Source organism: Apaloderma vittatum, unplaced genomic scaffold (assembly GCF_000703405.1).
Source record: "Apaloderma vittatum isolate BGI_N311 unplaced genomic scaffold, ASM70340v1 scaffold18323, whole genome shotgun sequence".
Taxonomy (NCBI): domain Eukaryota; kingdom Metazoa; phylum Chordata; class Aves; order Trogoniformes; family Trogonidae; genus Apaloderma; species Apaloderma vittatum.
In genome coordinates, this window is record NW_009707699.1 from 43427 (window position 1) to 66358 (window position 22932).

Genomic DNA, 22932 nt, shown 5'->3' on the forward strand with positions numbered 1-22932 from the left:
TGCTGTGAGATGTAAGGCATGCCGCAGCCCTCACGCAGATACTGTAAGGGGAGTCCTACGGGCTTGCTGAATTCTTGGGATAACTGCAGAGAGCTCTGCACCTCGTGCTACAGATCACGCTGCCTGTCCTCTGTGAGAATGGGACAGCATAGCTTTGTGGCCTGCCAGGCTGAGGCTGTGTTCTCTCTCTCAAGTTTCATGTGCCTCCCTACTCCATTTATGTAGCCTTTACTTGCCCTTCTCAAGGTCTAATTTCACTCCCTCGATGCGGCAGAGTTGGAAGCGTTGCAGGGGAGATGTTGTGTGCCAAGGCCTGTGATCCACAGGAGCAGCGAGGGGAGCAGCAGCCCGTGCCCACACCCAGTGGGGATGGTGTTCGGCACCTTCGGCACTCCCAGACTGAAAGGGGGCTCTGGGTTGAGAGGCTCCACCTTTTGCAGGCCAGTCTCACTATTTGAAAGATGAATAAAATGTAACTTCTATGTGTTGTCGTCTGCGTGTCAGGCACATCTCCTGCCCTTTGCTGTCTGCTGGAATTAGCTTAGTGGGTGAGCTCAGAGGATCAGTCCCTTTAGGAAGCCTGAAGAGAGCACCCAGCTGCTCTGGAGGCTTTTTTAGAGAGAACAGAAAATCCCATGCACAGCAGACACAGCATTCTTAATTTTGGTTCTCTTCACTTGAATTAACTCTTCTTGTTGATACTTGTGGACTGCCTGACCTCCTGGAGTCCTCCTGGGTTTTTCTTTAAGGTGGTTGATAATGGAGATGAGCAATGGGTGCTCAACAGCTCAGCTGATTATTTGTCATGCGAGTGCTAACTGCTGATTCTTCTTTCCCTTCCCAGCAATGCTTTATCCCTGTGACACACTCAGCTTCCGCTGGCCCACAACCCGCTACAGGCTTTGAAACTGGATCCTTTGACTGGTTGTGACCCATGCTGGTGCAATGGCTGGTGCGGTAGATTAATTTACCGCTCACCTGTTTGCATATTGCTTTGCTACTTGGAATAGCAAGTGAAGATGGTTGTTTCTGAATGAAGCAGATTTCACTCTTGATAAAGGAAACTGCAAGATCTGACTAGTTGTGAGTATCTGGTTTGGTTGTTTTGGAGAGTGAGAAACTGTTTTTATTGAAATTGGTTGCTGTTCTGTTCCTTGTGATCTGTGTACAAACCAGGTGTCAGCTCCTGCGAACAGTGGGTTAAGTGCCTGAGAAGAAGAGAGGAGGAAATGGTGGCTCTAGAGCTGTCATGCAGCTGCAGTGCCCTGCACTTGCTTATCAACATATGCTCTTGCCTTGGGTGATGAAAAACTGAAGTGGATGCTTCTCTGAAGTACACCGAGTTACGTTTTGGTGAGTTTTTCCCTTTTCATTAATTTTGAGGTCTCAAATACAAATGCTACAATAGAGATGAGGAAAAATTGAGGGAGCTCTAAAGTATGTGTAAGACCAATGTTATCAAGTGATATCTAAGTTTCTACTCTGCATCTGTGTTCAACCTGGTAATAGGTTCACAATTTTTGAAAAGATGGAATAAGTGATTTCCCTTTCTCCTTTCTTTTCTTCTTCCAATAGTCTTTGGTAGACACTCATGAGCCACTGGGGAGGCACGTAGTAGCAGTTGTACACATGAACTATAACCACTTGGGTTTGCCCTTGGAGAAAGCAGTTTAAGACCAACCCTAAGAGGTATTTGGGGACTGGCTTTATCCAGTTCCTAAGGCCTCTTACAGTTCCTCACATATAGCAAGACATAACACTTTCCTCAGAACCTGTTGAGCTCATTCAGCAGTAAAGTGGATGCCAGGTAGTAGCTGTCCACTGAGGGGACAGAGAAATTTGGGCTCATGTTGTGCAATGCATGCACTAACTTCAGTTTAAACTTTAATCATAAAATAGAACAACTTTTCTCCATTTGCTGTACAAGATGCCTGATGTGTCTTCTATTAGATAGTCCTCGTCATCAGTCAGTACCCAACTCAATCTTTTTTCAAAATCAAAGCTTAGTGCAGAATGCTATGCAAAGGTTGTCGTTAGTGCAAGACATTGAACTGTGTATTTTAGTTGTTCAGTTTGAAAATTCTTGCAATCCTCACCTTCTAGAAATACGAACTGAATCATGGACAGCTAGGATTAAACAGCTCAAGAGCTGTGTATTAAACAGCTCTAGAGTTGCCATATGCAGGAGTAAGCAAAGACTGAGAGCAGCTAACGCTGCAAAAGGACTCTTGATATACCTGATGATATGAGGAATACAACCATTGAGTTCACGGTTCATGGTTGAAGAAGGAAGGATCATCTACTAGCACCAGAAGAAATTCAGAAAGTTGCCTGTCCACAGTCATTCCTTATTTCACCTAGATAGTGCAGGAAAAAGGTATGTTTCTTATGTTCTACAGCTACTGTGAAAATAAAACAGGTTGATAAGAACTTCATGCCTCAGTAGGATTTAACATCAAGGAATGCCCTCTTCCAGGATGGACAAGCAGTTCCATCTCTGCTCTGCAGGTATGTAGGACACCAGCTTTTGTTATGGGCAAATTTGAATTCTTGCAGACTACAAATTTTTGGATGTTTATAGCAGGACCACAACCGCAGTAGCAATTTGTTTATTTATTATAAATAAAACCCGATAAATATTTCATAAATTACTATTACAGCTTTCTAAAAATATATATATCATTTTAATATTCTTAAAAGTTTAGTTCTGAGTTACACAATTATAAACAATATCTATAAAATGTTTTTGACACTTTACCTTCTAGAGTCTACATTAATACAGAGATTAATGCCCAATTTACAATATTCTGTTGGAGAGATTTTAGTAGTAAATATAAATAAAATGCAAATAAAATAAATAATTTACTACTATTTAGCAAATGGCAGCTCTCCATCGAACTAGCTCTCTCCATGTTTTAACAGCTAAGTTCTGGCTACAGTTATGAATAGTCATGTGAGATATGAAGGGCCTCTGCAAAGTTTTCCTCAAGATCATCAAGTTCCTTGTTGGCTTCCAAATCACTGTCACAAGTAATCACATTTAAAATCGCCTCACAGGAGGGTGAAGTGTCTGGGTCATCTTCACATTTCACACAAGAACCAGACTCTGTCCCAGCATCCATCATTTCAGCAACATCTTCTGAGAAGTCATTCTTGCTCTGTGACTCCTTTGAACTTTCCCTGCATACTGGTGACTCAAGTATGTTTGGTTCCTTGAACGATAAGTCCATGGTCCCAAAGAATTCACTTTTTGTAGCTTTTCTTTGACTTTTACCAGTAAACTCAAACTCCTCCAGCATATCGAACTCTTGCAGATCTAGCGATTCCAGGGCATCCCAGCTGGTGTGGGTTTGCTCTGCAGCGGTGCCCGGGCTGCAGCCGAGGTCTGCTTTCAGTACATCCAACAAGTGGCGCATTTTGCTCTAGTGGGTTAGGGAAGAAAAAAAAGATGACATTTCTCCAGCCCTGTGGCAGCTGTCTGTCCACAACTCAGGGCTTCATTCTGACATAAGGAAAGGGAGGCTGCTTGCAGTCAAGTGACTGAGTTATACAGCAGGTGGCACCTGGAGAGAAATTCTCCCCACTGAGCATTCTGGTTACCTTTACCCACAAATATACCAGTGTGTTTCTACTGTACTTCGGAAGCATTGCTGAAGGGAAAATACTTAGAGGCAGCACCTACCTCATCTAAACGGTTCTTATTTTCTTCTATATGACACTCGAACAGTTGTTCCAGAACCCTACAAATGAACAATTAGACGATATCACAGGAAGAAACCTATCTTTTAACAGATCTACATAAATTAATGACTTTTTGTTTCTTATTTTCATTTCTTAGCTGAATGGGACCACTAAGGTTTTCACTCAGCAGAAAAGGAGCCGAGGGGTGCTGGCTGACAGTCAGCTGAACATGAGCCAGCAGTGTGGCCAAGAAGGCCAACAGCATCGTGGCCTTTATCAGGAATAGTGTGGCCAGCAGGACCAGGGCAGCGATCGTTCCCCTGTACTCAGCACTGGTGAGGCTGCACCTCAAATCCTGTGTGCGGTTTTGGGCCCCTCACTACAGGAAAGACATTGAGGTGCTGAAGTGGGTCCAGAGAAGGGCAGTGAGGCTGGTGAAGGGTCTCAAGACCAAGTCTTACGAGAACTGGCTGAGGGAACTGGGGTTCTTCCTGGAGAAAAGGAGGTTGAGGGGAGACCTTATCACTCTCTACGCTGACCTGAAAGGAGGGCGGAGTGAGCTGGGTGTTCTGCTATTGCCTGTTACTTGGGAGAAAAGACCAAAAGGAAATGGCCTCAAGTTTCACCAGAGGAGGTTTAGATTAGATCTTAGGAAAAATTTCTTCACTGGGAGGGTTATCAAGGATTGGAACAGGCTGCCTGTGGAAGTGGTGGAGTTACCATCCCTGGAGGTAAGATGTGCAGATGCGGCGCTTAGGGACATGGTTTAGCGGTGGACTTGGCATTGGATAACAGTTGAACTTGATGCTCTTAAAGGTCTTTGCCAGTCTAAGCAATTCTAAGATTGTATTATGCTCTGTCACAATGAGGGCTACCCAGAGCTGGTATCCCCCTGGACACAGGCTCATCTAATGGAGGCTTTATCTGACAGCACACAGCAGCAGACTGAATTTTCCTAGTTCCCCTTTCTTATGTAAAGCAAAAAAGAAAAGTAAACATCTGTATCTATATATTCTTAAAGGCAAACAATTGCTTACTAAATACCACTTCTCCTTCTCCATTTGTATTTCTGACACAGTATTATAAGTTTGATAACAACTGTAACCTACCTGTCAGAAAATAGTCCAAGGTTAAGAATTTCGTTTGTTATATCTTCAATGAAAGCTAAAAAACTCTTCTCTGTAGGAAAAATAGAAAACACAATGTTAAATGTGGACTTGATGATCCCAAGGGTCTTTTCCAGCCTGCATGACTCTATGTTTTAAAATAGAGACACATATTACACAGTGCAATAGGTACAATCACTTTAATAGGAAATGGCATTTAGAAGATTGTATAGTTCTTGGCACCTGCTGCTATTTTTGAAAAATGTAATTCTATCAGGACAAACTAAATCTCTCATTCAATTTGAATAATAATAAAAACCCCTGTGTAAAACAGCAAATTGTTAGGAAGGTTGCTATGGTGCTTCATGTTGATGATAACTTTCTGTTTCGGTATAAATTAGCAGAGAGTTTGTGAGTGAGGAAATCAGGAAATCTTGGAAAGTGTTCAGAACTTCCTTTGCACTCACAAAGAAAGATATGTTACCCACGAAGAAAGCGTAAAGTTGTGGCTTGATGTTCAGAGCGAAGGCTTCCAAAGGAGCTTTGAGAGAGTCTGACTGCAGCTGAAAAGTGCTAGTCCTTAGTGGAAGCTCAGAAAAAACTTAAGTGCTTGCTTGCCAGCCTCCATTCCTTTCAAACAACAACTCTTTGATGCACAAAATCCATGTTAGTGCGAGATGTGGCTTTCACCTCTTTGATCAAATTTCTATTTCAGTACCTCTTAAAGCCTGGGCAATGCCAAGTGCTCTAAATGGGAGACTCTCCAAAACTTTGGAGTTCTGCTTGGAAAACAACAAGAAAGAACATCCCAAAAGAAAATATTTCAGTGCTGTTACTCTTCCATAGAAACTTTCTAAAGATTCCAAAGTATCCAGTCAAGCTCTATCAAAGCATACTCCAGTCTTAATAAACAGAGAATAAAATATGAGATACATCTTGCATGACTTTCATTATGTAAAATTTGTCACCCAGCTTCAAGACTGGCATTTTGGTTCCCTTATAGTCAAGAAATATATCTATAGCTGATCTTTGATACCTACATTACATCCTGAATGTAACTCAATATAACTCAAATCTTTTCTGAATATTACTCAAATCTTTTCTAATGATCTTCAAATTTCAGAGCAAAAGTGTGGTAAGAATACCTTTCAACATTGTATGTTATTTTGCTAACATTTGCTTCAGACATTACAGACCGGAAATGAACTGGAAACATTTAAAGTGTAACCACTGGACAAGAAAAGAAGTCTATCCTTCTTCCAAAGAATTTTTACGTGCTATATAACAATTCAGAGTCATGTCAATTCTGCTGTAAATTATGAACAAGAGAGTCCTCATTTAGTGTTTCAAGTTCATCGGTTTTGAGGAAGAGTTTCTAGTTTAATGTTACAAACTATCAGAAAAATGGTTTAAGCATACTTACTCAGCCTCAATAGTCCCCCTTGCTGAAGATTGCTGAGAATACAAGGTCGTCTCTCTAATCAGAAAATCAGAGGATAAGAAGGAGAGCAACATTGTAAAAAATCCTTTATACTGCCTTGCATCTCACTTTGTTCTGGAGCTATGCAGTGCCATTATCTCACTTCCTCTTGGAAAAAAAATGCACCAGACACCCCCAAACCCTGCCCCAGTGGCAAAATCCACAGCTTACATTGATGCCTGAAAGACTGTGGTTCAAGAGTATTATAACACCTCACTAGATGCAGTGCTCTAATGCCCCCCAAAAAACTTCAGTGTTCAGATGCAATCCTTAAGAGTGTTTTTGGTTTTTTTTTACTCAAGAGTACATTTTTTTTCCTCAAGAAAAAATGCCTTTGTATGAAAAGGCCAGAGTGCACATCAGCAAGTCATACATGACACTTAGGTCAGCAGTGAGGAGAATCAGCTGGAAGCCCTTGGGTTCTGGCCTGATTTTCCTCACTGTTCTTGTATTGTAGACAATATTCTAAATCTCAGTGTTACATATTCAGAAAAAAAAAAAATTGTGAGAAATGCCTCTGGTCTGCAAACCACACAGATTATAGATTCAAAAGGCTGGATGTCTGGAGATCCTGTTTTCTGAAAAGAAATATCAGTTGGCATACTGATCCAGTATTTAGCTGCAGTACTGTAAATAATAGTACTGAGAAATACAGTCGGTAAGCTCAGATGTATTAATGTGTCATCCCTCTCACTCATGACAAAAATACTCATGTATTTCAGAGCTTTCTTTCTTAACTGGCTTCCTATTGGAACTTTATCGGAAGAAAATAATGAATTTTGAAGTTGGCAAAGGCCACTGATATAAAAAAAAACCCAACCAACCGAAAGTCCCGTGAGAGAAGACTTAAAAGAAAGACAAATGGTAGTGAAGGCTTATGGCCTAAGAAGCAGCTGTACAGAATCCTTCAAATATTCCTTCCTGCTGTAAATCAAGCACCTTAGAAAGGAGTATGGAAAAGCAGCTATTCCTCTCTCAGGCTCCTCCACAGTATACCTTCTATCTTCAGCCTACAACATAGAGATAAAAATCTTTATTATCAGTGCAAATACACAGCAGATTTTACCACCGAAAGTAACCTAATAACTATCTGTGCTTAAGCAACTCTGCAAATTTTATGTTTTTTTCTAAGAAACTTCGGGTAAATAGAGACCTATGGCAGTAGAGTGATCAGCTTTGACATTCAATATTTTAGTCAAGGGCAACAGCACATGTGGAACATTTCCCCCCCTGACAAGTACATCAAAGATGAATTCTCTAGAAGCTAGAGGGGGTCGGTGTCACCAACAGGAGTAAAATTTCATGTGCAAAAACAGGAACTGGCACCCTAAATCACGTTGTTTGAGCTGCTTACACAAAACTGATAGAAAGTAAGGTCGCTGACTTCCTGCATTTTAAATGATAATACTCCAAAAGGGCCACTATAAAGCTACGTGACTTACTGTTGTCACGTTTACAACAGCCAAAGAAAAAGCCAGATATGACAGTTTTGAAATAAATAAGCTCTTCATGGAACTGGTGTGACGCCTTCTGAAGAAGTGCTTAACCTTTTCATAATGAGGTCAGCTGCAGCTACAGATCAATTCAGGTGGTCTCTTCTCTTTTTAGTAAAGCTATAAATACATATTCTCTCTCTTCCATTGAATAAAACATAATAATTTGCCCTATTAAGTTAGAGACATGAAAAGTCTGACCCTGTCACCTTCATTCAGGGAGAAGGTCCACAGTTATTCAAGGCTCTGTTTGACAGGGCTGTTTCTTTAAGGACTTGTCTCTATAGTAGCTACAAGATAAAGCACAAAAGTGAGAACTTAACTTCCAGTCCAATTCTTCCATCCAAATATTGGTACAAATTAAGACAAACTAACTTCAGATTTGAAGTCTCAAGAAGTATTTCTGGGTTTTTGCCTGTGTCCCTCTGCCTCACAAAGATGCTGGTATTCCATTTCATCTTTAAATTTTATAATTTTAAACCACCATATGCTAAGGCAATTTCTGAAAGGCCAAATAATTGAAAAACTAAGTTTAACTGTAAAATCACTTAGCAATTCAAATCAAAGACAGATGCAAACATTTTTGTGACTAATACAAAAAAAATACTAGGAGCCGGTAGAACTTAAAAGTGGTGTGATTTTTCATTAAAGCATTTGAGACACATTCAGCAAGACAGAAAGCACATAGCACCAAAGGAAACTTTACCACCCCACTGTTTTGGGTGCTTCTTCAGAAGAAGGAACTCCTTCATTCCAATTCTTCTATTGAGGGCTTTTTGGAATATGTTATCCAATGTAAAAATGAAGAAAAATAATCCTTGAAAAAGAGGTACCTTCTGCTGAAAAATAATGTACCAATTATCTACATCCTTAACAGATACTTAAGTGATAGTGCACTTGTAAAAACTTTTTAAAAAATACTAAAACTTTTTAAGTTTGCTTCACATACCTCATTAATTTTATTGTTTCCACTTGTTCTTCAGAAACTCTCTTTCCTCTACAGAACTAATTCATTTCATGACAATAAAGAAAATGAAACTTGAATCAGTTGTATACTGCTGTGGCAGAGGTGAAGTATATACTCCAAAAAGATGGTGAAGGCTGTGGTAAGAGTACCCAGAAAACTGATAAATGCATTACCTTCAACGTGATCTTCTGCTCTTCAGACGTAATTTCTCTCTCAGACACTTCATCTGCAGATGGAAAGCTACAAAATTAAGAGATGTATTAGATTTCCACGGCTACTTTCAGAACATGCTGGATGAAAATACCAGTGCCACTGTGGCAATTTCCCATCAATCCGAATGAGACCTAGTACTGAAATGTCTCAGACAATTTAGAAAATTTCTGCCAGATTTCCATTCACCTAATAAAACTAAATTAATTTTGAGGGACGACAACAGTCATACATATGTGATCCATTATGTGGCTGCACATTCACAGAGGATAGCTCAATTATCCAAAAGTATTGTTCAGTGCTAAGAATGGAGGTGATCCTATATGTTAAACGTGCACCAGGAATATATATGACCTACAGCCAGAAAATCACTACTTGCAATATGGAGCTGAAGCTATAGTAATTCCAGTCTTATGAAATTCCCACTTTGTTCTAGGACAAAACCAGAGTTAGACATGCAGGCACTGAGGCCATGTAAGAGAAAAGATTTCTCTTTATGAGGTAATACAACCAACACTAAATCAGAACTCTTTAATTTGCTAGGAGGAGTTTGATGCAAGAGAAGGACAGTAATTTTGTATAAAATATTTCAGAAAGGATACATCTGAAGGCATTTAGATGAAGATGATAAGTCAATGAAGAACTGCATCCAAGAGTTAAAAAAAAAATAAAAAAATCTTTCCATGATGTATGAGCAACAGTGGAGAATCTAAATGCCACAGTTTAAAATAAAGTTTTAATCTCCGTACCTGATAACATCAGTCTGCGTTTGAGCTTCTACATGCTGCTTGCAGTGATTTCTCCTTTTCCTTCGAGCAGGAGTGTAGTACCTGTACTCTGACAGGAAAGATTTAGCGTCTGATATTAAGGTGCGTGGAGTAAAAGGTTTCTGCCTATCAGTAAAGAATTCAGAGTGCCTGTCTAGAAGATCCCCACTGCATACTCTTGAGTTTTTTCCTTGACGCCTTTGGGAATGACTGATGCTCGCAAAACTATCAGTGGAGCAACTGCATGAAAGTCCAGAGCATTTTCTTGGTGTACTTGATGTACTGACACTTGAGTTCGAGTTAAATTTGTTAGATGTATTCCGAGAATCTTTTCTGGCATATTTTACCGGACTGGAGTGAACCAAGCCTTGCCCACCGTACGGAGACAGCGCTCTTGAGAGGTACTGTGCCTGCCGAGCACAGGGGAAGAGACCGTCTTTGTCTTCTGGTTGCAAGAAACTCTGTTAAAAAAATCAAAACAAGATTGGATTGCTTTGCAAGTTACCAGCTTTGCTCAAGTTTGCACTCACAGCTATTACTGTTACCAGCTTGGAGGTATTTTCTGTGTAAAACCTTACCATTTTTGTAAAATCAGACTGGTTTCACAGCAGCCCCAGAGTTAACAGATTTTAAAACACAGTAATTGGAAATAATAGAGTAAAAAGAAAACGGTTTGCTTCAGTAGCAAAAGATTGGTGCTTTGTTAAAGAATATAAACAAAGAGGTTTAATAATTTTAGTCCAAAGGGATAATACAATTTTAGAAGTCAAGGAATTATTGTACTGAAGCAAATTATTTTATCTAGGTACCAGGGCAAACTGCAGGTAGTTTACCATCAAAATTAGGTCACAGATCATGCTGCTGTCATTTGATATTTCATTCACAACAATTCCACACAACAATTTTATCCCACATCAGTAAGACCTATCTATGCTACTCCAGTACCCATAGCTGCTATTGCTATTCCAGTGTCCATAGTTGCTGATGCCTAGTCCAAAAGGTTGGGTTTTTTGGTTTTTTTTTTTTAGTTAGCTGAGCCAAAATAAGCCCTTCTTGATGGTATTTCATGTGAGAGAACTGTGTTTTACTGCTACAGCATAATTAAATGCTGAACTGATAACATGCAGTAACAATGACAAACAAACGCCTGTGTTAGCACGCAGTACAATCACGCTTACTGCAGTGGGTTGACCCCGGCTGGAGGCCAGGTGCCCACCAAAGCCGCTCTGCCACTCCCTCCTCAGCTGGACAGGGAGAGGAAATATAACGAAAGGCTCGTGGGTTGAGAGGAGGACAGGGAGATCACTCGGCAGTTACTGTTGCAAGCAAAACAGACTCAACTTGGGGAAAAAAATAATTTAATTTATTACCAATCAAATAGGAGTAGGATAATGAGAGATCTAGTTAAAGATGTCCCTGCTTACTGCAGGGAGGTTGGACTAGAGAAGCTTCAAAGGTCCCTTCTAACCCACCACATTCTATGATTCTAAACAAAAACTAGATCTTAGAACACCTTCCCTCAACCACTCTCTTCTTCCCAGTCTCAGCTTCGCTCCCTATTTCTCTGTCTCCTCCCCTCCAGTGGCACTGAGAGTGGAGGTTGTGGTGAGTTCAACACAGTTTGTTTTTGTCCCTGCCACTCCTTCCTCCTCAGTGGGGAGCACCCCTCACACTCTTCCTCTGCTCCAGTGTGGGGTCCCTCCCACGGAAAACTGTTCTCCATGAACTTCTCTAACATGATTCCTTCCCACAGGCTGCATTTCTTCCCGAACTGCTCCAGCATGGATCCCCCCACCAGATGCAGTCCTTTAGGCACAGACTGCTCCAGCCTGGGTCCCCCATGGGAGGAGGGCAAGTCCTGCCAGCAAACCTGCTCCAGCACAGGCCTCCCACGGGGGTCACAGACTCCTTTGAGCTTACACCTTCTCCAGCGTGGAGTCCTCTGCGGACTGCAGGTGGGTATCTGCTCCACCATTAACCTCCACAGGCTGCCGGGGGGCAGCCTGTCTTAGGGCTGCAGGGAAATCTCTGCCCCCGGGCCTGAAGCACCCCCTCTCCCTCCTTCTTCACTGACCTTGGTGGCTGCAGAGTTGTTTCACATGTTCTCACTCCTCTCTTTGGCTGCAATTTCTACAGCAGTTTTGTTCCCCTTCTTCATCATGTTACCCCAGAGGCAACACGACTGTTGCTGACGGGGTGGGCCTCGGCCAGCAGTGGGTCCCTCCTGGAGCCGGCTGGGGTTGGCTCTGTGGGACCTGGGGGAAGCTTTGAGCAGCTTCTCACAGAAGCTGCCCCTGTAGCTCCCCTGCTGCCAAAATCTTGCCACGCAAACCCAATACACAGACCAGTGTGACTGCAGATAAAGTACTTGTAGTGGTACCTCTGCACAGTAGAACACAGGTAAGAATGGAAAGTTTCAGATTCCACCTATATATAGATGTTTTGAAAAACTAATTCCATACCCTTCAATACGTATTATGAACAGTTAATTTTTCTTGCATACTTTTTACTCAGTGATTAAAACAGTTTGTGGAGCTGCAACATAAATCAGATTGTGAACATGTGATGACTGGTGTCCTACAAAACAGTAATAAAAAAGATACTAAGTGATATTAGCCTGTTATATTAACTACACCTCATAAAAGCCTCATGTTCTATCCATGGGAAGCAGCTCAGCTGATCTGAACACAAGAGAAAGGTACAGGGCAAGTGTGGCAATATCCTAAATTTAAGCATTCTTTATTTATGAGGAAGCTTAGGGCAGTTCGTCTCCTCTAACATACCACAAGTAGAACACACCAAGTAGCTAAGGTAGTGGCTAGATTTAGAGTCGATTCTTGACACCTATCTTGCTTAGCAATGTATGTTCTTGTTCTACTGATTTAACCAACTGTAATTTGTTTTGAAAGATACACACTTAATTGTACGTTTCAGCAATAATAACCCATTCAAAAAGGTTTCATAAATTATATATTTATCTTTCACTTTTGCTACACACAAAGCTGGGGTAAACAGAATACTACTTGCAGCAGGCTTCTACAGAAGGACCCCTGAATCTCCACAGACTCTGTTGAAAGGAAAGTTCAGTAAAAAAGACATCAAAGCATACTGCTGTCATCTGATGGGCAAGAGAAGTAACACAGAGAAAGAATCCAGATTTCTAAGTTACTTTCTAAAGAAAAAAATAGTTTCTCAATGCAAAAGCCACTGAGGCATCAGCTGCCTTAAAAATAAACAAGCTTTGAAAAGAAAACTTGCTAAACCTAGTCTCACATAAAAGGTCTAAAGGCACCTCTGCCAGGGTCACTGAAGTTACACCAAGATGAACTTAAGTCTTGAAATGATCTTGTGCTTGTAAGAAAATGTCTTCCAATAGAAGTAGTTCATAAAATGAGGTCAGAGAGGCACTTTATGAACTGTGCTGTCACAATACAGAAGCTGCAATTTGGTAATAAATGAGCTGATTCTTTTAACTCGAGACAGCTCCATTTGGAAGCCACTTCAGTCGTGCTGTGTGTGGGCTGAGTGCCTGCCCTGTGCTGCCTGCGCAGAGCAAAGGGCTCCCATCGTCAGCGACGAGCTGCCTTTACAGCTGCTGCTCTCATAACATCCTTGTAAGTCATTGTTCACTTCATTGCACCCTTCAATAACTAGTTAAGAATTGAGAAGGGCAAGAGAGAAAATTCACACAAATACGTGAACAAATCAGACCTGTATGAATATAATCAATTTGCACACTGGCATCAATAATTACCACAGTTTTCATTCACAACTATGTTCCTGTTACATTCTTTCCTTCTATATGTGTGTGTGTGTGTGTGTGTGTGTGTGTGCATGTGTGATACTTGTATAACATGGCATGTTCCTACTTTCATCACACTGTGATACTATTAATAAGAGGTATTACCGAATGTGCATATGGAAATGTATTAATTCAAACAAGCAGCATGAGAGGTGATTGTCACTATGAAGCCTGAAAGGAAATCTGCACTGACCATTCCTAAGGAAAACATCTTTCTTTGATGCTCAGAAGGTTCTTCTGCTCTCTTTAGTCACTTACATCTCTCATTCTGACAGAAGTAATTCAAGCACAATACATCTTCAGACTTAATATTGTAACAGTAAAATGAATCTTTAAATAGAAAGCATTTGAGAAGGCAATTCACATAGCTATGCATGTGTGCTGCATACAAAAGTAACAAGAGAGATTAGAAACAGTTAATGGCATTTCCTAATCTATATTTAATATGCACAAGCAGATGGTCATAACTGTCATTCTTAAGAAACCAAAAGTCTCAAAGAAACAGGCTGAAAGGGACCTTGAAATGTCAAGGCAATGACAACCATACTTCAAATGGTTCAAAGAGAAAATCTAACTTCCTATGGAGCAGCCTTCTTCAAATTGACTTTTGGCATGGATTAATTTCTTCAAAAAATGCCATTACCAGTCAGAAATGCCTATTAATAGGATTATCTGAACATGGGATATGAAATACCAAGTCTTACTGAAATCAGAGATTTTACTCATGATCAGCTCAATTCATTTTTTTTGCTCTACAAGAAGTCATATTGAGCTTCATGCAGTCTGATCCACTGAATCATTCAGATGAATGTTCAAGAACTCAAATCAGCTTTGTACAGAAAAATAAAAACTAAAAATCTAGGGATTTTACTAGCATATCGCTTTCCATCCCTGGCAGTAGTTGGAAAGGCTACACAGTAGTGGCATTCTACACGTAAATGCCACAGCATTTGCCAGGCTGTGTCAAACAGCCTTTTCTAATTTGAGAAAACTTCATTAAAGGAGTATATACAAGTAATTTACTCACAGATGAGTGGATATCTACAAATGCTTATCCATTCTCAAGCTTTTCAGTCTAAATAAGTGTCTAAATATTAACTTACAAAATCACATATCCACAAAGACGCACAAACACAAAGTTGGCAGCCCTTTCAGTATCCATACCTGTAGTTTACCAACCTATTTTGATTAACTTTCACACACAGTGTCAACCATCATTATTACACTATAAGGAAAGAGAGGAGCAGAAGAAAAGTACAGCTGTCCCCAGGACATCTTATGCTTTCCCTGTCCCTCTGCTTCACTACAAGAGAGAAAATACTGTCCTTGAAGTAATTTAGTTGCCAGCGATTCCATGCAAAGACTGCTCCATTGTGCCATGGGAAAATGAGCCTGCTCCTTAGCTTCTCACTTAGGTCTTCTGTCTAGAGAAATGCACGATGCACCATAAATATCTGTCATATCTTAACCCATGGCTCTAGATGGAGTATTTTTAGCTCTGTGATCAAAATACTTGCTTTGATTAAAATCACTGGTTATTTCAAAAAGTCACGTCATGAAATCTAGGTAACCACAAGAGAAGTAACTTTCTCAGTTCATTACATACCATAGCAGATTCTCATGTTACAATAACTTTACATTTATAACTCGATATATCAGATAAAGAATTCACTGTTTCTGTGCATTTAAGTCTTTATATAAAACAGTCAAAGAGCAGGCCAGTCAAGTTTAAGACACATTATAGCTGTTCACTTTCATAGCCTGCTCAGTGTATAATAAAATACCCTGACTCAGTCAGAGGGGTTCTAAGAAATGTATAGCATGTACTGTATAATGTTGACGAATTAGGGAGCCTTTTGAAAATAAAGTCAGGTACATATATCAAAGCTGGTTAGCACACATTTAGCATATTATCTAGTCAGGTGTTGATCTTGTCAGAGTTACAAGGGGTATTATATTTTTATATGTACATATATATATATGTATGCTACTCCTAAACTGAGCTACAACTGATTTTACAAGAACTACATTTTATTAGGCAAGAAATGATGCATTATGAAAGTAATTTAACTTTTGTATTCTTACATTTAAATGCCAAAGCCAGGAGAATTCTATTTGTCTCTTTTCTTACATTCCTCCTCTAATGTTGGATGATGCTTACTAAGCACAAGACCACACTCTACTCTTGCTGTTACCTCCTTGGAAACCTGGAGTATTCCAAAGTTGACTACTTCAAACTTGTGCTGAATCTCACCCCAGCCCACCAACAGTCTGTTATAACAGTATATTAAAGACAAGAAGCAAATCCTTTCATTTTAAAGCTGAAGATAATTTATGCAGTAATAAGAGATACATTTTAAGCACACTGTACTTGGTTTCTCGATTAAATAATTTAAGGAGCTTCTCCTGTCCCCAGTTTGCAGAAAATAACATGGAAGGACAAAAATGGTATTAATAAAAATAAAACTGAGGTTTAAAATACAACATTTCCTCCCTGTTCTTATGCATGCCTGTGCTTTCATCCATAACTAAGAGCCATGTACTGAATTTCAAACTATTATTTCTCTGCACTGCAATAAGTTCACACTCCGACTGCCTGCTGCAAAAACCAGTCACACAGAAAGAAACTAATAGTGAGTTTTCTGTACTAATTGGAAATGTTCTCCAGATCTACGGATATTTAAACAACATATGAAGCATTTGCTGTTAAAATTAATAGAGTTAAAACATCATTACATTTTAAGTTGCAATTGCTTCTTTACAGTGATAAACAAGAGAATTTAATTTAATAGGTTACTTATTTATTATTTGGAAATATATACCACGTATTTGGCTAAAATGCCAGCCAAAATAAGTGAATCTGTGCATAGAGGCAGAAAAGCACTTAATTTGCTGCCTTAAGTACTATTTTCACTTTCAACAACTGCAATTTGAACATGTAGTATACTGGTAGACACGAAATGTATTTCCAAAGTAGGTAGGTCTCTGGGTACAGAAGAAAAAATTATTGATTCTTCTGCTAGGAAGGTTAGTGATAACTAGAGTTCTGCTTGGGAAATGGGAGAAAGCTCTGTAGTGACAGAGAGAACATGGGAATTTCAGCTGAGATGAACGTAAAGAAGGGTAGCTAGAGCTTGAATTTCTTGCAAGCGCTCTTCATCCAGAGACCTGCCGAGAAGTGCATTTAGTGTCGGGCATGTGACAAGAAGACTCCTGTCTATTTTCTGCTGCTTGAAATATGCCTCTACAGCTGAGGCACAGCAGCAATCAGCTGTTATTATGGGAAGCAAGGAGATTATGGTATCACTACAAGAAATTAAAAATACCTACCTTTCCATGAGAGGATGGGAGCAGCCTTCCACTCTCTCTTGAACTGGATCGGGAGGCAGTTTTACCCACACTCATTTCCTCTTCGCACCTGGCTATCTTCTTTTTCAGCTTCTCTCTTCTTTGCTGGTCAGCAACTTAGGAAAGAGACAAAGTTTATCAGATCCAAACTGAAATATTATTTACTTATTTTTTTGTCCTAAGTGATTTGAAAACATCACTGGGATTTCTAATTGCTCAGAAAAGTCAGACTATTGAGATATGTTCCACTTCCAACACAAAGCAATTATAAAATTACCTCTGCTCTTAGAAGAAAAAAATATTAAGAGCATGCTGGTAGCTGAAACTGTACCTTGGCTTCCCTTAAGTATTCTCAACTAACACACTAACGCACAAACTCCAAGATCAGTATTTCTAACAGAGCACTCTGCTCAGAAACTCCCAAGTTTGGTCTCATTTTTTTACAGACAGGATTCCTTTGACTGTGCTCTCATCCAGTATTTCAGCAAAAAAAAAAAAATAATGTAAATTTGTCATGACAAAATTCCAGTAAATTCGACATGTAAAATATCCGTGCTTACACTATGGAAAACCAGTGAGTACTCTCCCAGGTATAGAAATACATCACAAAACAAGCAAGTTCACGTCAAGAACATAAAAAATTAAGGTGAACACTGTGAAAGCGCCACTGTTGGGTAAGGAGGAGAAGTTGCCATCAGTCTACAGTAGTCTGCAGTCCAAGACCTTGTTCACAGTGTCCATGCAGCACAGAAGACTAGTTAGGTATCTATGCCGTCAGATAAAGAGAGGAGCCCAAAAGATGGGTAAATTTTCTGTGTTGGAGTGCTATCAATCACCTACGTCTGGTATCTTGCGTAATACAGCCCAAAGCTTTTGTTCGTTGTGAGCATGCACGTGCCACAAATGAGTTCACAAAGTTGAAAAATCCAAATGAAGCTTATGAAAGACATGAATAATTTAATTTCTGAGTGGGAAAGAAGAGGATTTTTATAAGCAAGAACACTTCTGAAGTCTGTATACACAATGAAACCTACTTTAACTTGACTACATCTCTCATTCAGTTAACACAGACCCAAGCATATGAACGGTTTGTTTCATACAGACAGAAAGGCCTTTGTGGATTTATTCTTCAGTTTCATAATGTATTTATATCATAATCTGGTAGACCCGAATCTTCAGACACGCTACTATACTTAACACATGGAAATGTAAATAACTTTGTGGATTGGCGTGGTACATTCTTCTAGACAGCTGAGAACTACAGCAATCTGAGGACATTTAATCAACCTTTAAAATACATTCATCTGTCTGTATTAACCCTACAGACATGTTAATCTCTAGAATTATTTAAGTACGTGTATTCATTTCACTAAACATTTTAGTCCCATTTTAAACTAGAAATAATTCTTTCAGATAAAAAATCCTTGCTTTCACTCCTCAGAGGAATCTGATATGAAAAATACAAATTAATTTATTTTATCGCTGCTGATTTATTCAGCATATTCCATTAGCGCATTTACAATATGAAGCTGCTTTTATTACTGGAAAAACAGTAGCTGAAGTTAAGATATGCTAAATTCTACAAATGAATTAAAAATATGCCTTATAACAGAAGGAAAAAATATACTGAACCATTAAACCATTAAAAGGCAGTATTTTTCTTCCTACACTCCAAATTATTATTATGTGGCTATTCTAAATAATAATTATTTCTCACTGTGCTTGTCATAGAAGTTACAGACGAACACTCAAAAATTAGCTACAGGTTAGAAGCCCTATATGTGTGAGATAAATAATTACTCTCACTGGACCAGAGTGTGTCTGTGTGTGCACGTGCATGGAAGTGTAAAAACTCAAGTCTTGCTTATCACTCCGGAGAAATGGTGATGGCTGAAAGGAGTGTTGAATAAATACCTAGGGAAACAATGTATGAATGAGAGCTCTACAAAGCAAAAATGCAAACCATACAGAAGTGTGGGTGTGTCATTTTGTAAGTGTGAGTAGATGCCTGAAACAAATTCCCTTATTTCTTATTAAGCACTTACGTAGAAAGTGGGTTTGTCTAAAACAAGGTAGGCTTAATCATTTTACTGCACGTTCTACCTGCATACTATGGCTTAATAGGACTTTCTGGCAAAATGCAAAGCTGTGTGAGTATTATTATTGCAAAATTGAGTTCTCATGTGTCTTTGTTTTACAGGACAAATAATTTTATAGGCTAAAGCCTGAGATTTACCATACAAGGACAGACTCTGCCTTTACTCCTGCCATTGAAAGCTATAAAAGCCAATTACTACAAACCACCTCCAGGACTGTGTGCTGCGAGTCTTCTCAACTGAAGAGTCCATGAATAAATAAAGACAGACGAGGAAGTACGTCAGCCACAGCTTTCTTTGGATGTCAGAATAACCCACTGGGACTACTGTCACCTGCACGGGAAATGTAAAGTCTTTGCCTCACACCAGTCATATAGTGAGCTTAGCTCAGCTCATCCATTAAGTGTATTCCAAAAGCTGTAAAGTCACTCATGTGTACTGAAAGGCAGAGCAGACATATGCAAAGCAGAGTGGCAGAAAATCCCAGCAGTGTACGCGTCTTGTTGCCGAGTTAGGGAATTTTCAGGCTAGACTGACTGTAAAAGCTTGGAACTGTGAAACCAGCAAAGCAAGAGATAAAGGAATCTTTCTTTAAAAGAGGAATTACAGAGGCAAACAGACAGCTAGATGTAAGTTAGGACAGCCCTGAGGCAGTCAGCAAGTAACGCAGAGAAGGGTATGGGTACAGACTCAAAAACACGGACGCTGTGTACCTCCCCTCACTTGCCCCTCGCAGGGACTGGAGAATCCAGTCTTTCCACCTGACCTTAGCCAGACAGCAAAAGGTATGTACAAAGAGCCTGAATCTTTGAGGCACCAATTACAGTAATACAGTGATGGGAGCTGAAGGTACTTCAGTCTGCTGTACGTAATCACTTGTCCTGCAGCTGTGACTATATTGAATGTAGAAAGAATGAGACCAGCATTCAGGAAGAAATACGCAGTTTTGAAAGGGAGATTTATCTGTTAATTTGAAAGGTTGCTCACTGAAGATTTCTGCTTCAAATGCATCACAGATAGAGCTTCTTTAGCTTTCAGTGAGGTTAATAAAATAAATTTGACAAGACAGCCTTTGGCATACTGTTATAGACTAGCGGGAAGTAAATACCAACTGCATTTGTTAACAGATAGTTAATAATTTCACTGCAAGTAGCTTTGACTGTACCTTGGCTCCAGGAATGTATCACACTTGTAGAGTTAAATGTGGAAAAAGTTCAAGACAGCAAGTATTGTGTGACAAAGTAAAACGAAAACTACTGTTTTTTTCCATCTTTTTAAATGTTTAGGAATACAAAAATTCACTCTATACATCCAAATAACGGAAGTCCCTTCTTAAAGCCTTATAATTAATCTCTAAGTCTCTAATATCTCATTAACTGTTGTGCTCAAAACCACAGCAAACGTTTATAGTAAAGAGAAAATGTATTAGAATATAAACAGAGTAGTGATTTTTGTATATCAGATAAATTCAGAGTCTGTGAAACTAAATTCCATAACTTACTGCACTCGCCCCAGGAATTTGTTCTGTTAATTCTGTTGTCAATGAGAGGAAGCGCAAGCAAGACCACGGATTTTAGAAGTTAAAATCTGTAGCATTCTCCATAAAGTACTACCTTTAAAATTCTGAGCAATCTGTCATGTAAGTAGTGCTTTTGCCCAAGCAAATATCCTTTTCACAAACAGTACACCACACTTCCAAAGCAGAGATCACATCATTGTATTTCCCTGTTAGAATAAAGCCTCTATAGGCTTTACTTCTTCTTCCTTAAGCCTAGGCTGCAGCAGTATTTCTAGACAGAGTTACAAAACAAGTATCATAAACAAAATAACCGTACATACCACACTCCTAAGCAGCCTGAAAGCTCGGTGCTTCTAAGGACAGTACGATTCGGAATGCCAGTGACTGTCGTTTGCTCGGAATTTCCAATCTCTAAATTTACCATATGTCACATCACACTACAACTGGCAGATAGCCTTCAAGTTAATTCATTTCTGATGTAAATAATCCATAGCAGATAATGAAATAGTAAGTTAGATTTAAACTGAGCTCAGCTTGCAGAACAGCGTATCTCAAAAGAATTGTCCCACACGGATCATTTCTCCACTGAGTTTTTGTATCAGCTGTTTCTGCAGTAACACTTCCCTTATGAATTCTCTTAAACAAATGCAAATATCAACCTCATTTCTGCTGAGCTTGAAGTCCTTGCAATGACTGTAATCAAAGCTATCAGCATATCAGTTTGTGATACTACTTCTGCAAGCGAGCTCTTCCTTCCATAAGAATTTTTACTCTCGGCTCCCTAGCTCTACACAAATTCCCAGTACACTATGATTTAAGCACCTAGGGTGAGATCTCATCAAATGCAAACTGAATTTTGCCAATAGGCGTAAAGTCTGTGTTTCTCATAAGTCTAAACCTAAATTTCTTAGCACAGAAATTTTAAATTTCAGAACTCTAAGCAACAATTCTTCAGTCCTTCACATCCATTATCAGCAGCACCGTTTCATCAGATAAGGGAGGAATCATGATGAAAAAAAAGGCAACAAAGGATTTATTTATTACAGCCTTGTTTGTATCAAATAGAAAGTAATGTTTGTATCAGGGTATGTACTTCACAAATGTGATACTGCTTGGCCAAGCTACTAATGGCAAAATTTGGCCATTGCTAAAGCTTGGAAATAAAGCCTAATACTGAGATGTGAATCATTCCAGGTAATTTCAGGAGAGGCTAGAAGCACAGCATTATCCCAAATCCATCCATTTCTGATTCCCATATTGGGTCCTCATCTGACAGACATCTCATAGATACCCCCTGGCAGCCGTATGAAGAACACAGGAGCCGGTGCACAGCCTCCTACACAGAAAGTGTGAAGTGCTGCACAACGCTGAAGAAAACTTCTGAGCCTGCTCAGGTAACCCTCTATTCATGTACCCTAGCGAGAGGTCCACCTGGCTTCTAGGTGGGCTTGCCCACTGGGGCAGCCTCCAAGGACAGTTTAGACGTACTGTACTGAGCTAGTGCTGAGAGTAAATGGAAAACATGATCTTATTCCTGTTCTCTAGGATGCTATAGCTAGTTTGTGATCCTCAATAATAGTGGAAAATGGAATAAAAACAACCACCTCACCAGTGAATAGATGGTAAAGCCGGGTAACTTCAATTAAAAATTAGGGACACATTTTCAATAATTATGATGATTGACTACTGAAACAACTACTAAAGAAATTACATTTTCTCTATTTCTTGACCATTGCAGGTCAAGACTGCAGGCCTTTCTTCTTTATGTGCTTTATTTACTATAGTTATTGCTGGGTTCCACATTAGCATAACTGGATGAAATTTTTGTCTGCTTTACTCATGATGTCAGATCTAATGTCTTTTTGCAACCGCAAACTCTGAGAAATGTATTTTCGATGTACTGAATGCGTATCTGAAATGAATTATCTCATAAAAAAGAGAGAAAACCTTCCTGAAGAAGGAACTTTGTAGTAGATAATCTTTGCCAAAAACAAAAGTAAAATTACTACAGCTCAAAATACAGATTCATAAAAATAACTTGATAAATATACTGAGATATCTTTCCAAAGAAATACTTGGAACTCTGGGAACATACACGTTAGAAGTAGCAGACTGTCTGATTTTAAAGAATTTAATTTAGTTGCTTGAAATTTTCCTTTTCAGAAATACATGTGAAAGCACAATACTCAACAGAAAAGTTAAAAATCAAAATCTCCCCAAAGATGGGGAGATTTTGTGCAAGTTTTCTGTTGAACAGCAGCACAACCAACATATATAAGACAGCTCAGTTTTTCATAGCATGAAGGGTAGACTGATATAATGTAAAATGTGATTACATGAAAGATTAAAATACAGAATTATAGAAGAATATACTGAATTTCCTACTTGAACCTAACCCTCCCAAAAGGAGAACAACAACATGATCAGTCTAAATTGTTGTCTCTCCCATCTCTCACTCGCCAT

General features: G+C 39.4%; 1 protein-coding gene across 1 annotated transcript; it reads right to left on the minus strand.

Moving 5' to 3' along the window:
• Nucleotides 1–2939: 2939 nt before the first annotated feature.
• Nucleotides 2940–22932, minus strand: SPATA7 (spermatogenesis associated 7). The gene is given in 10 exon segments (XM_009866312.1): nucleotides 2940–3422; nucleotides 3683–3740; nucleotides 4791–4855; nucleotides 6112–6120; nucleotides 6207–6264; nucleotides 7207–7277; nucleotides 8901–8967; nucleotides 9687–10165; nucleotides 16837–16970; nucleotides 22926–22932. Coding segments are annotated over 10 exon segments (1431 nt in total).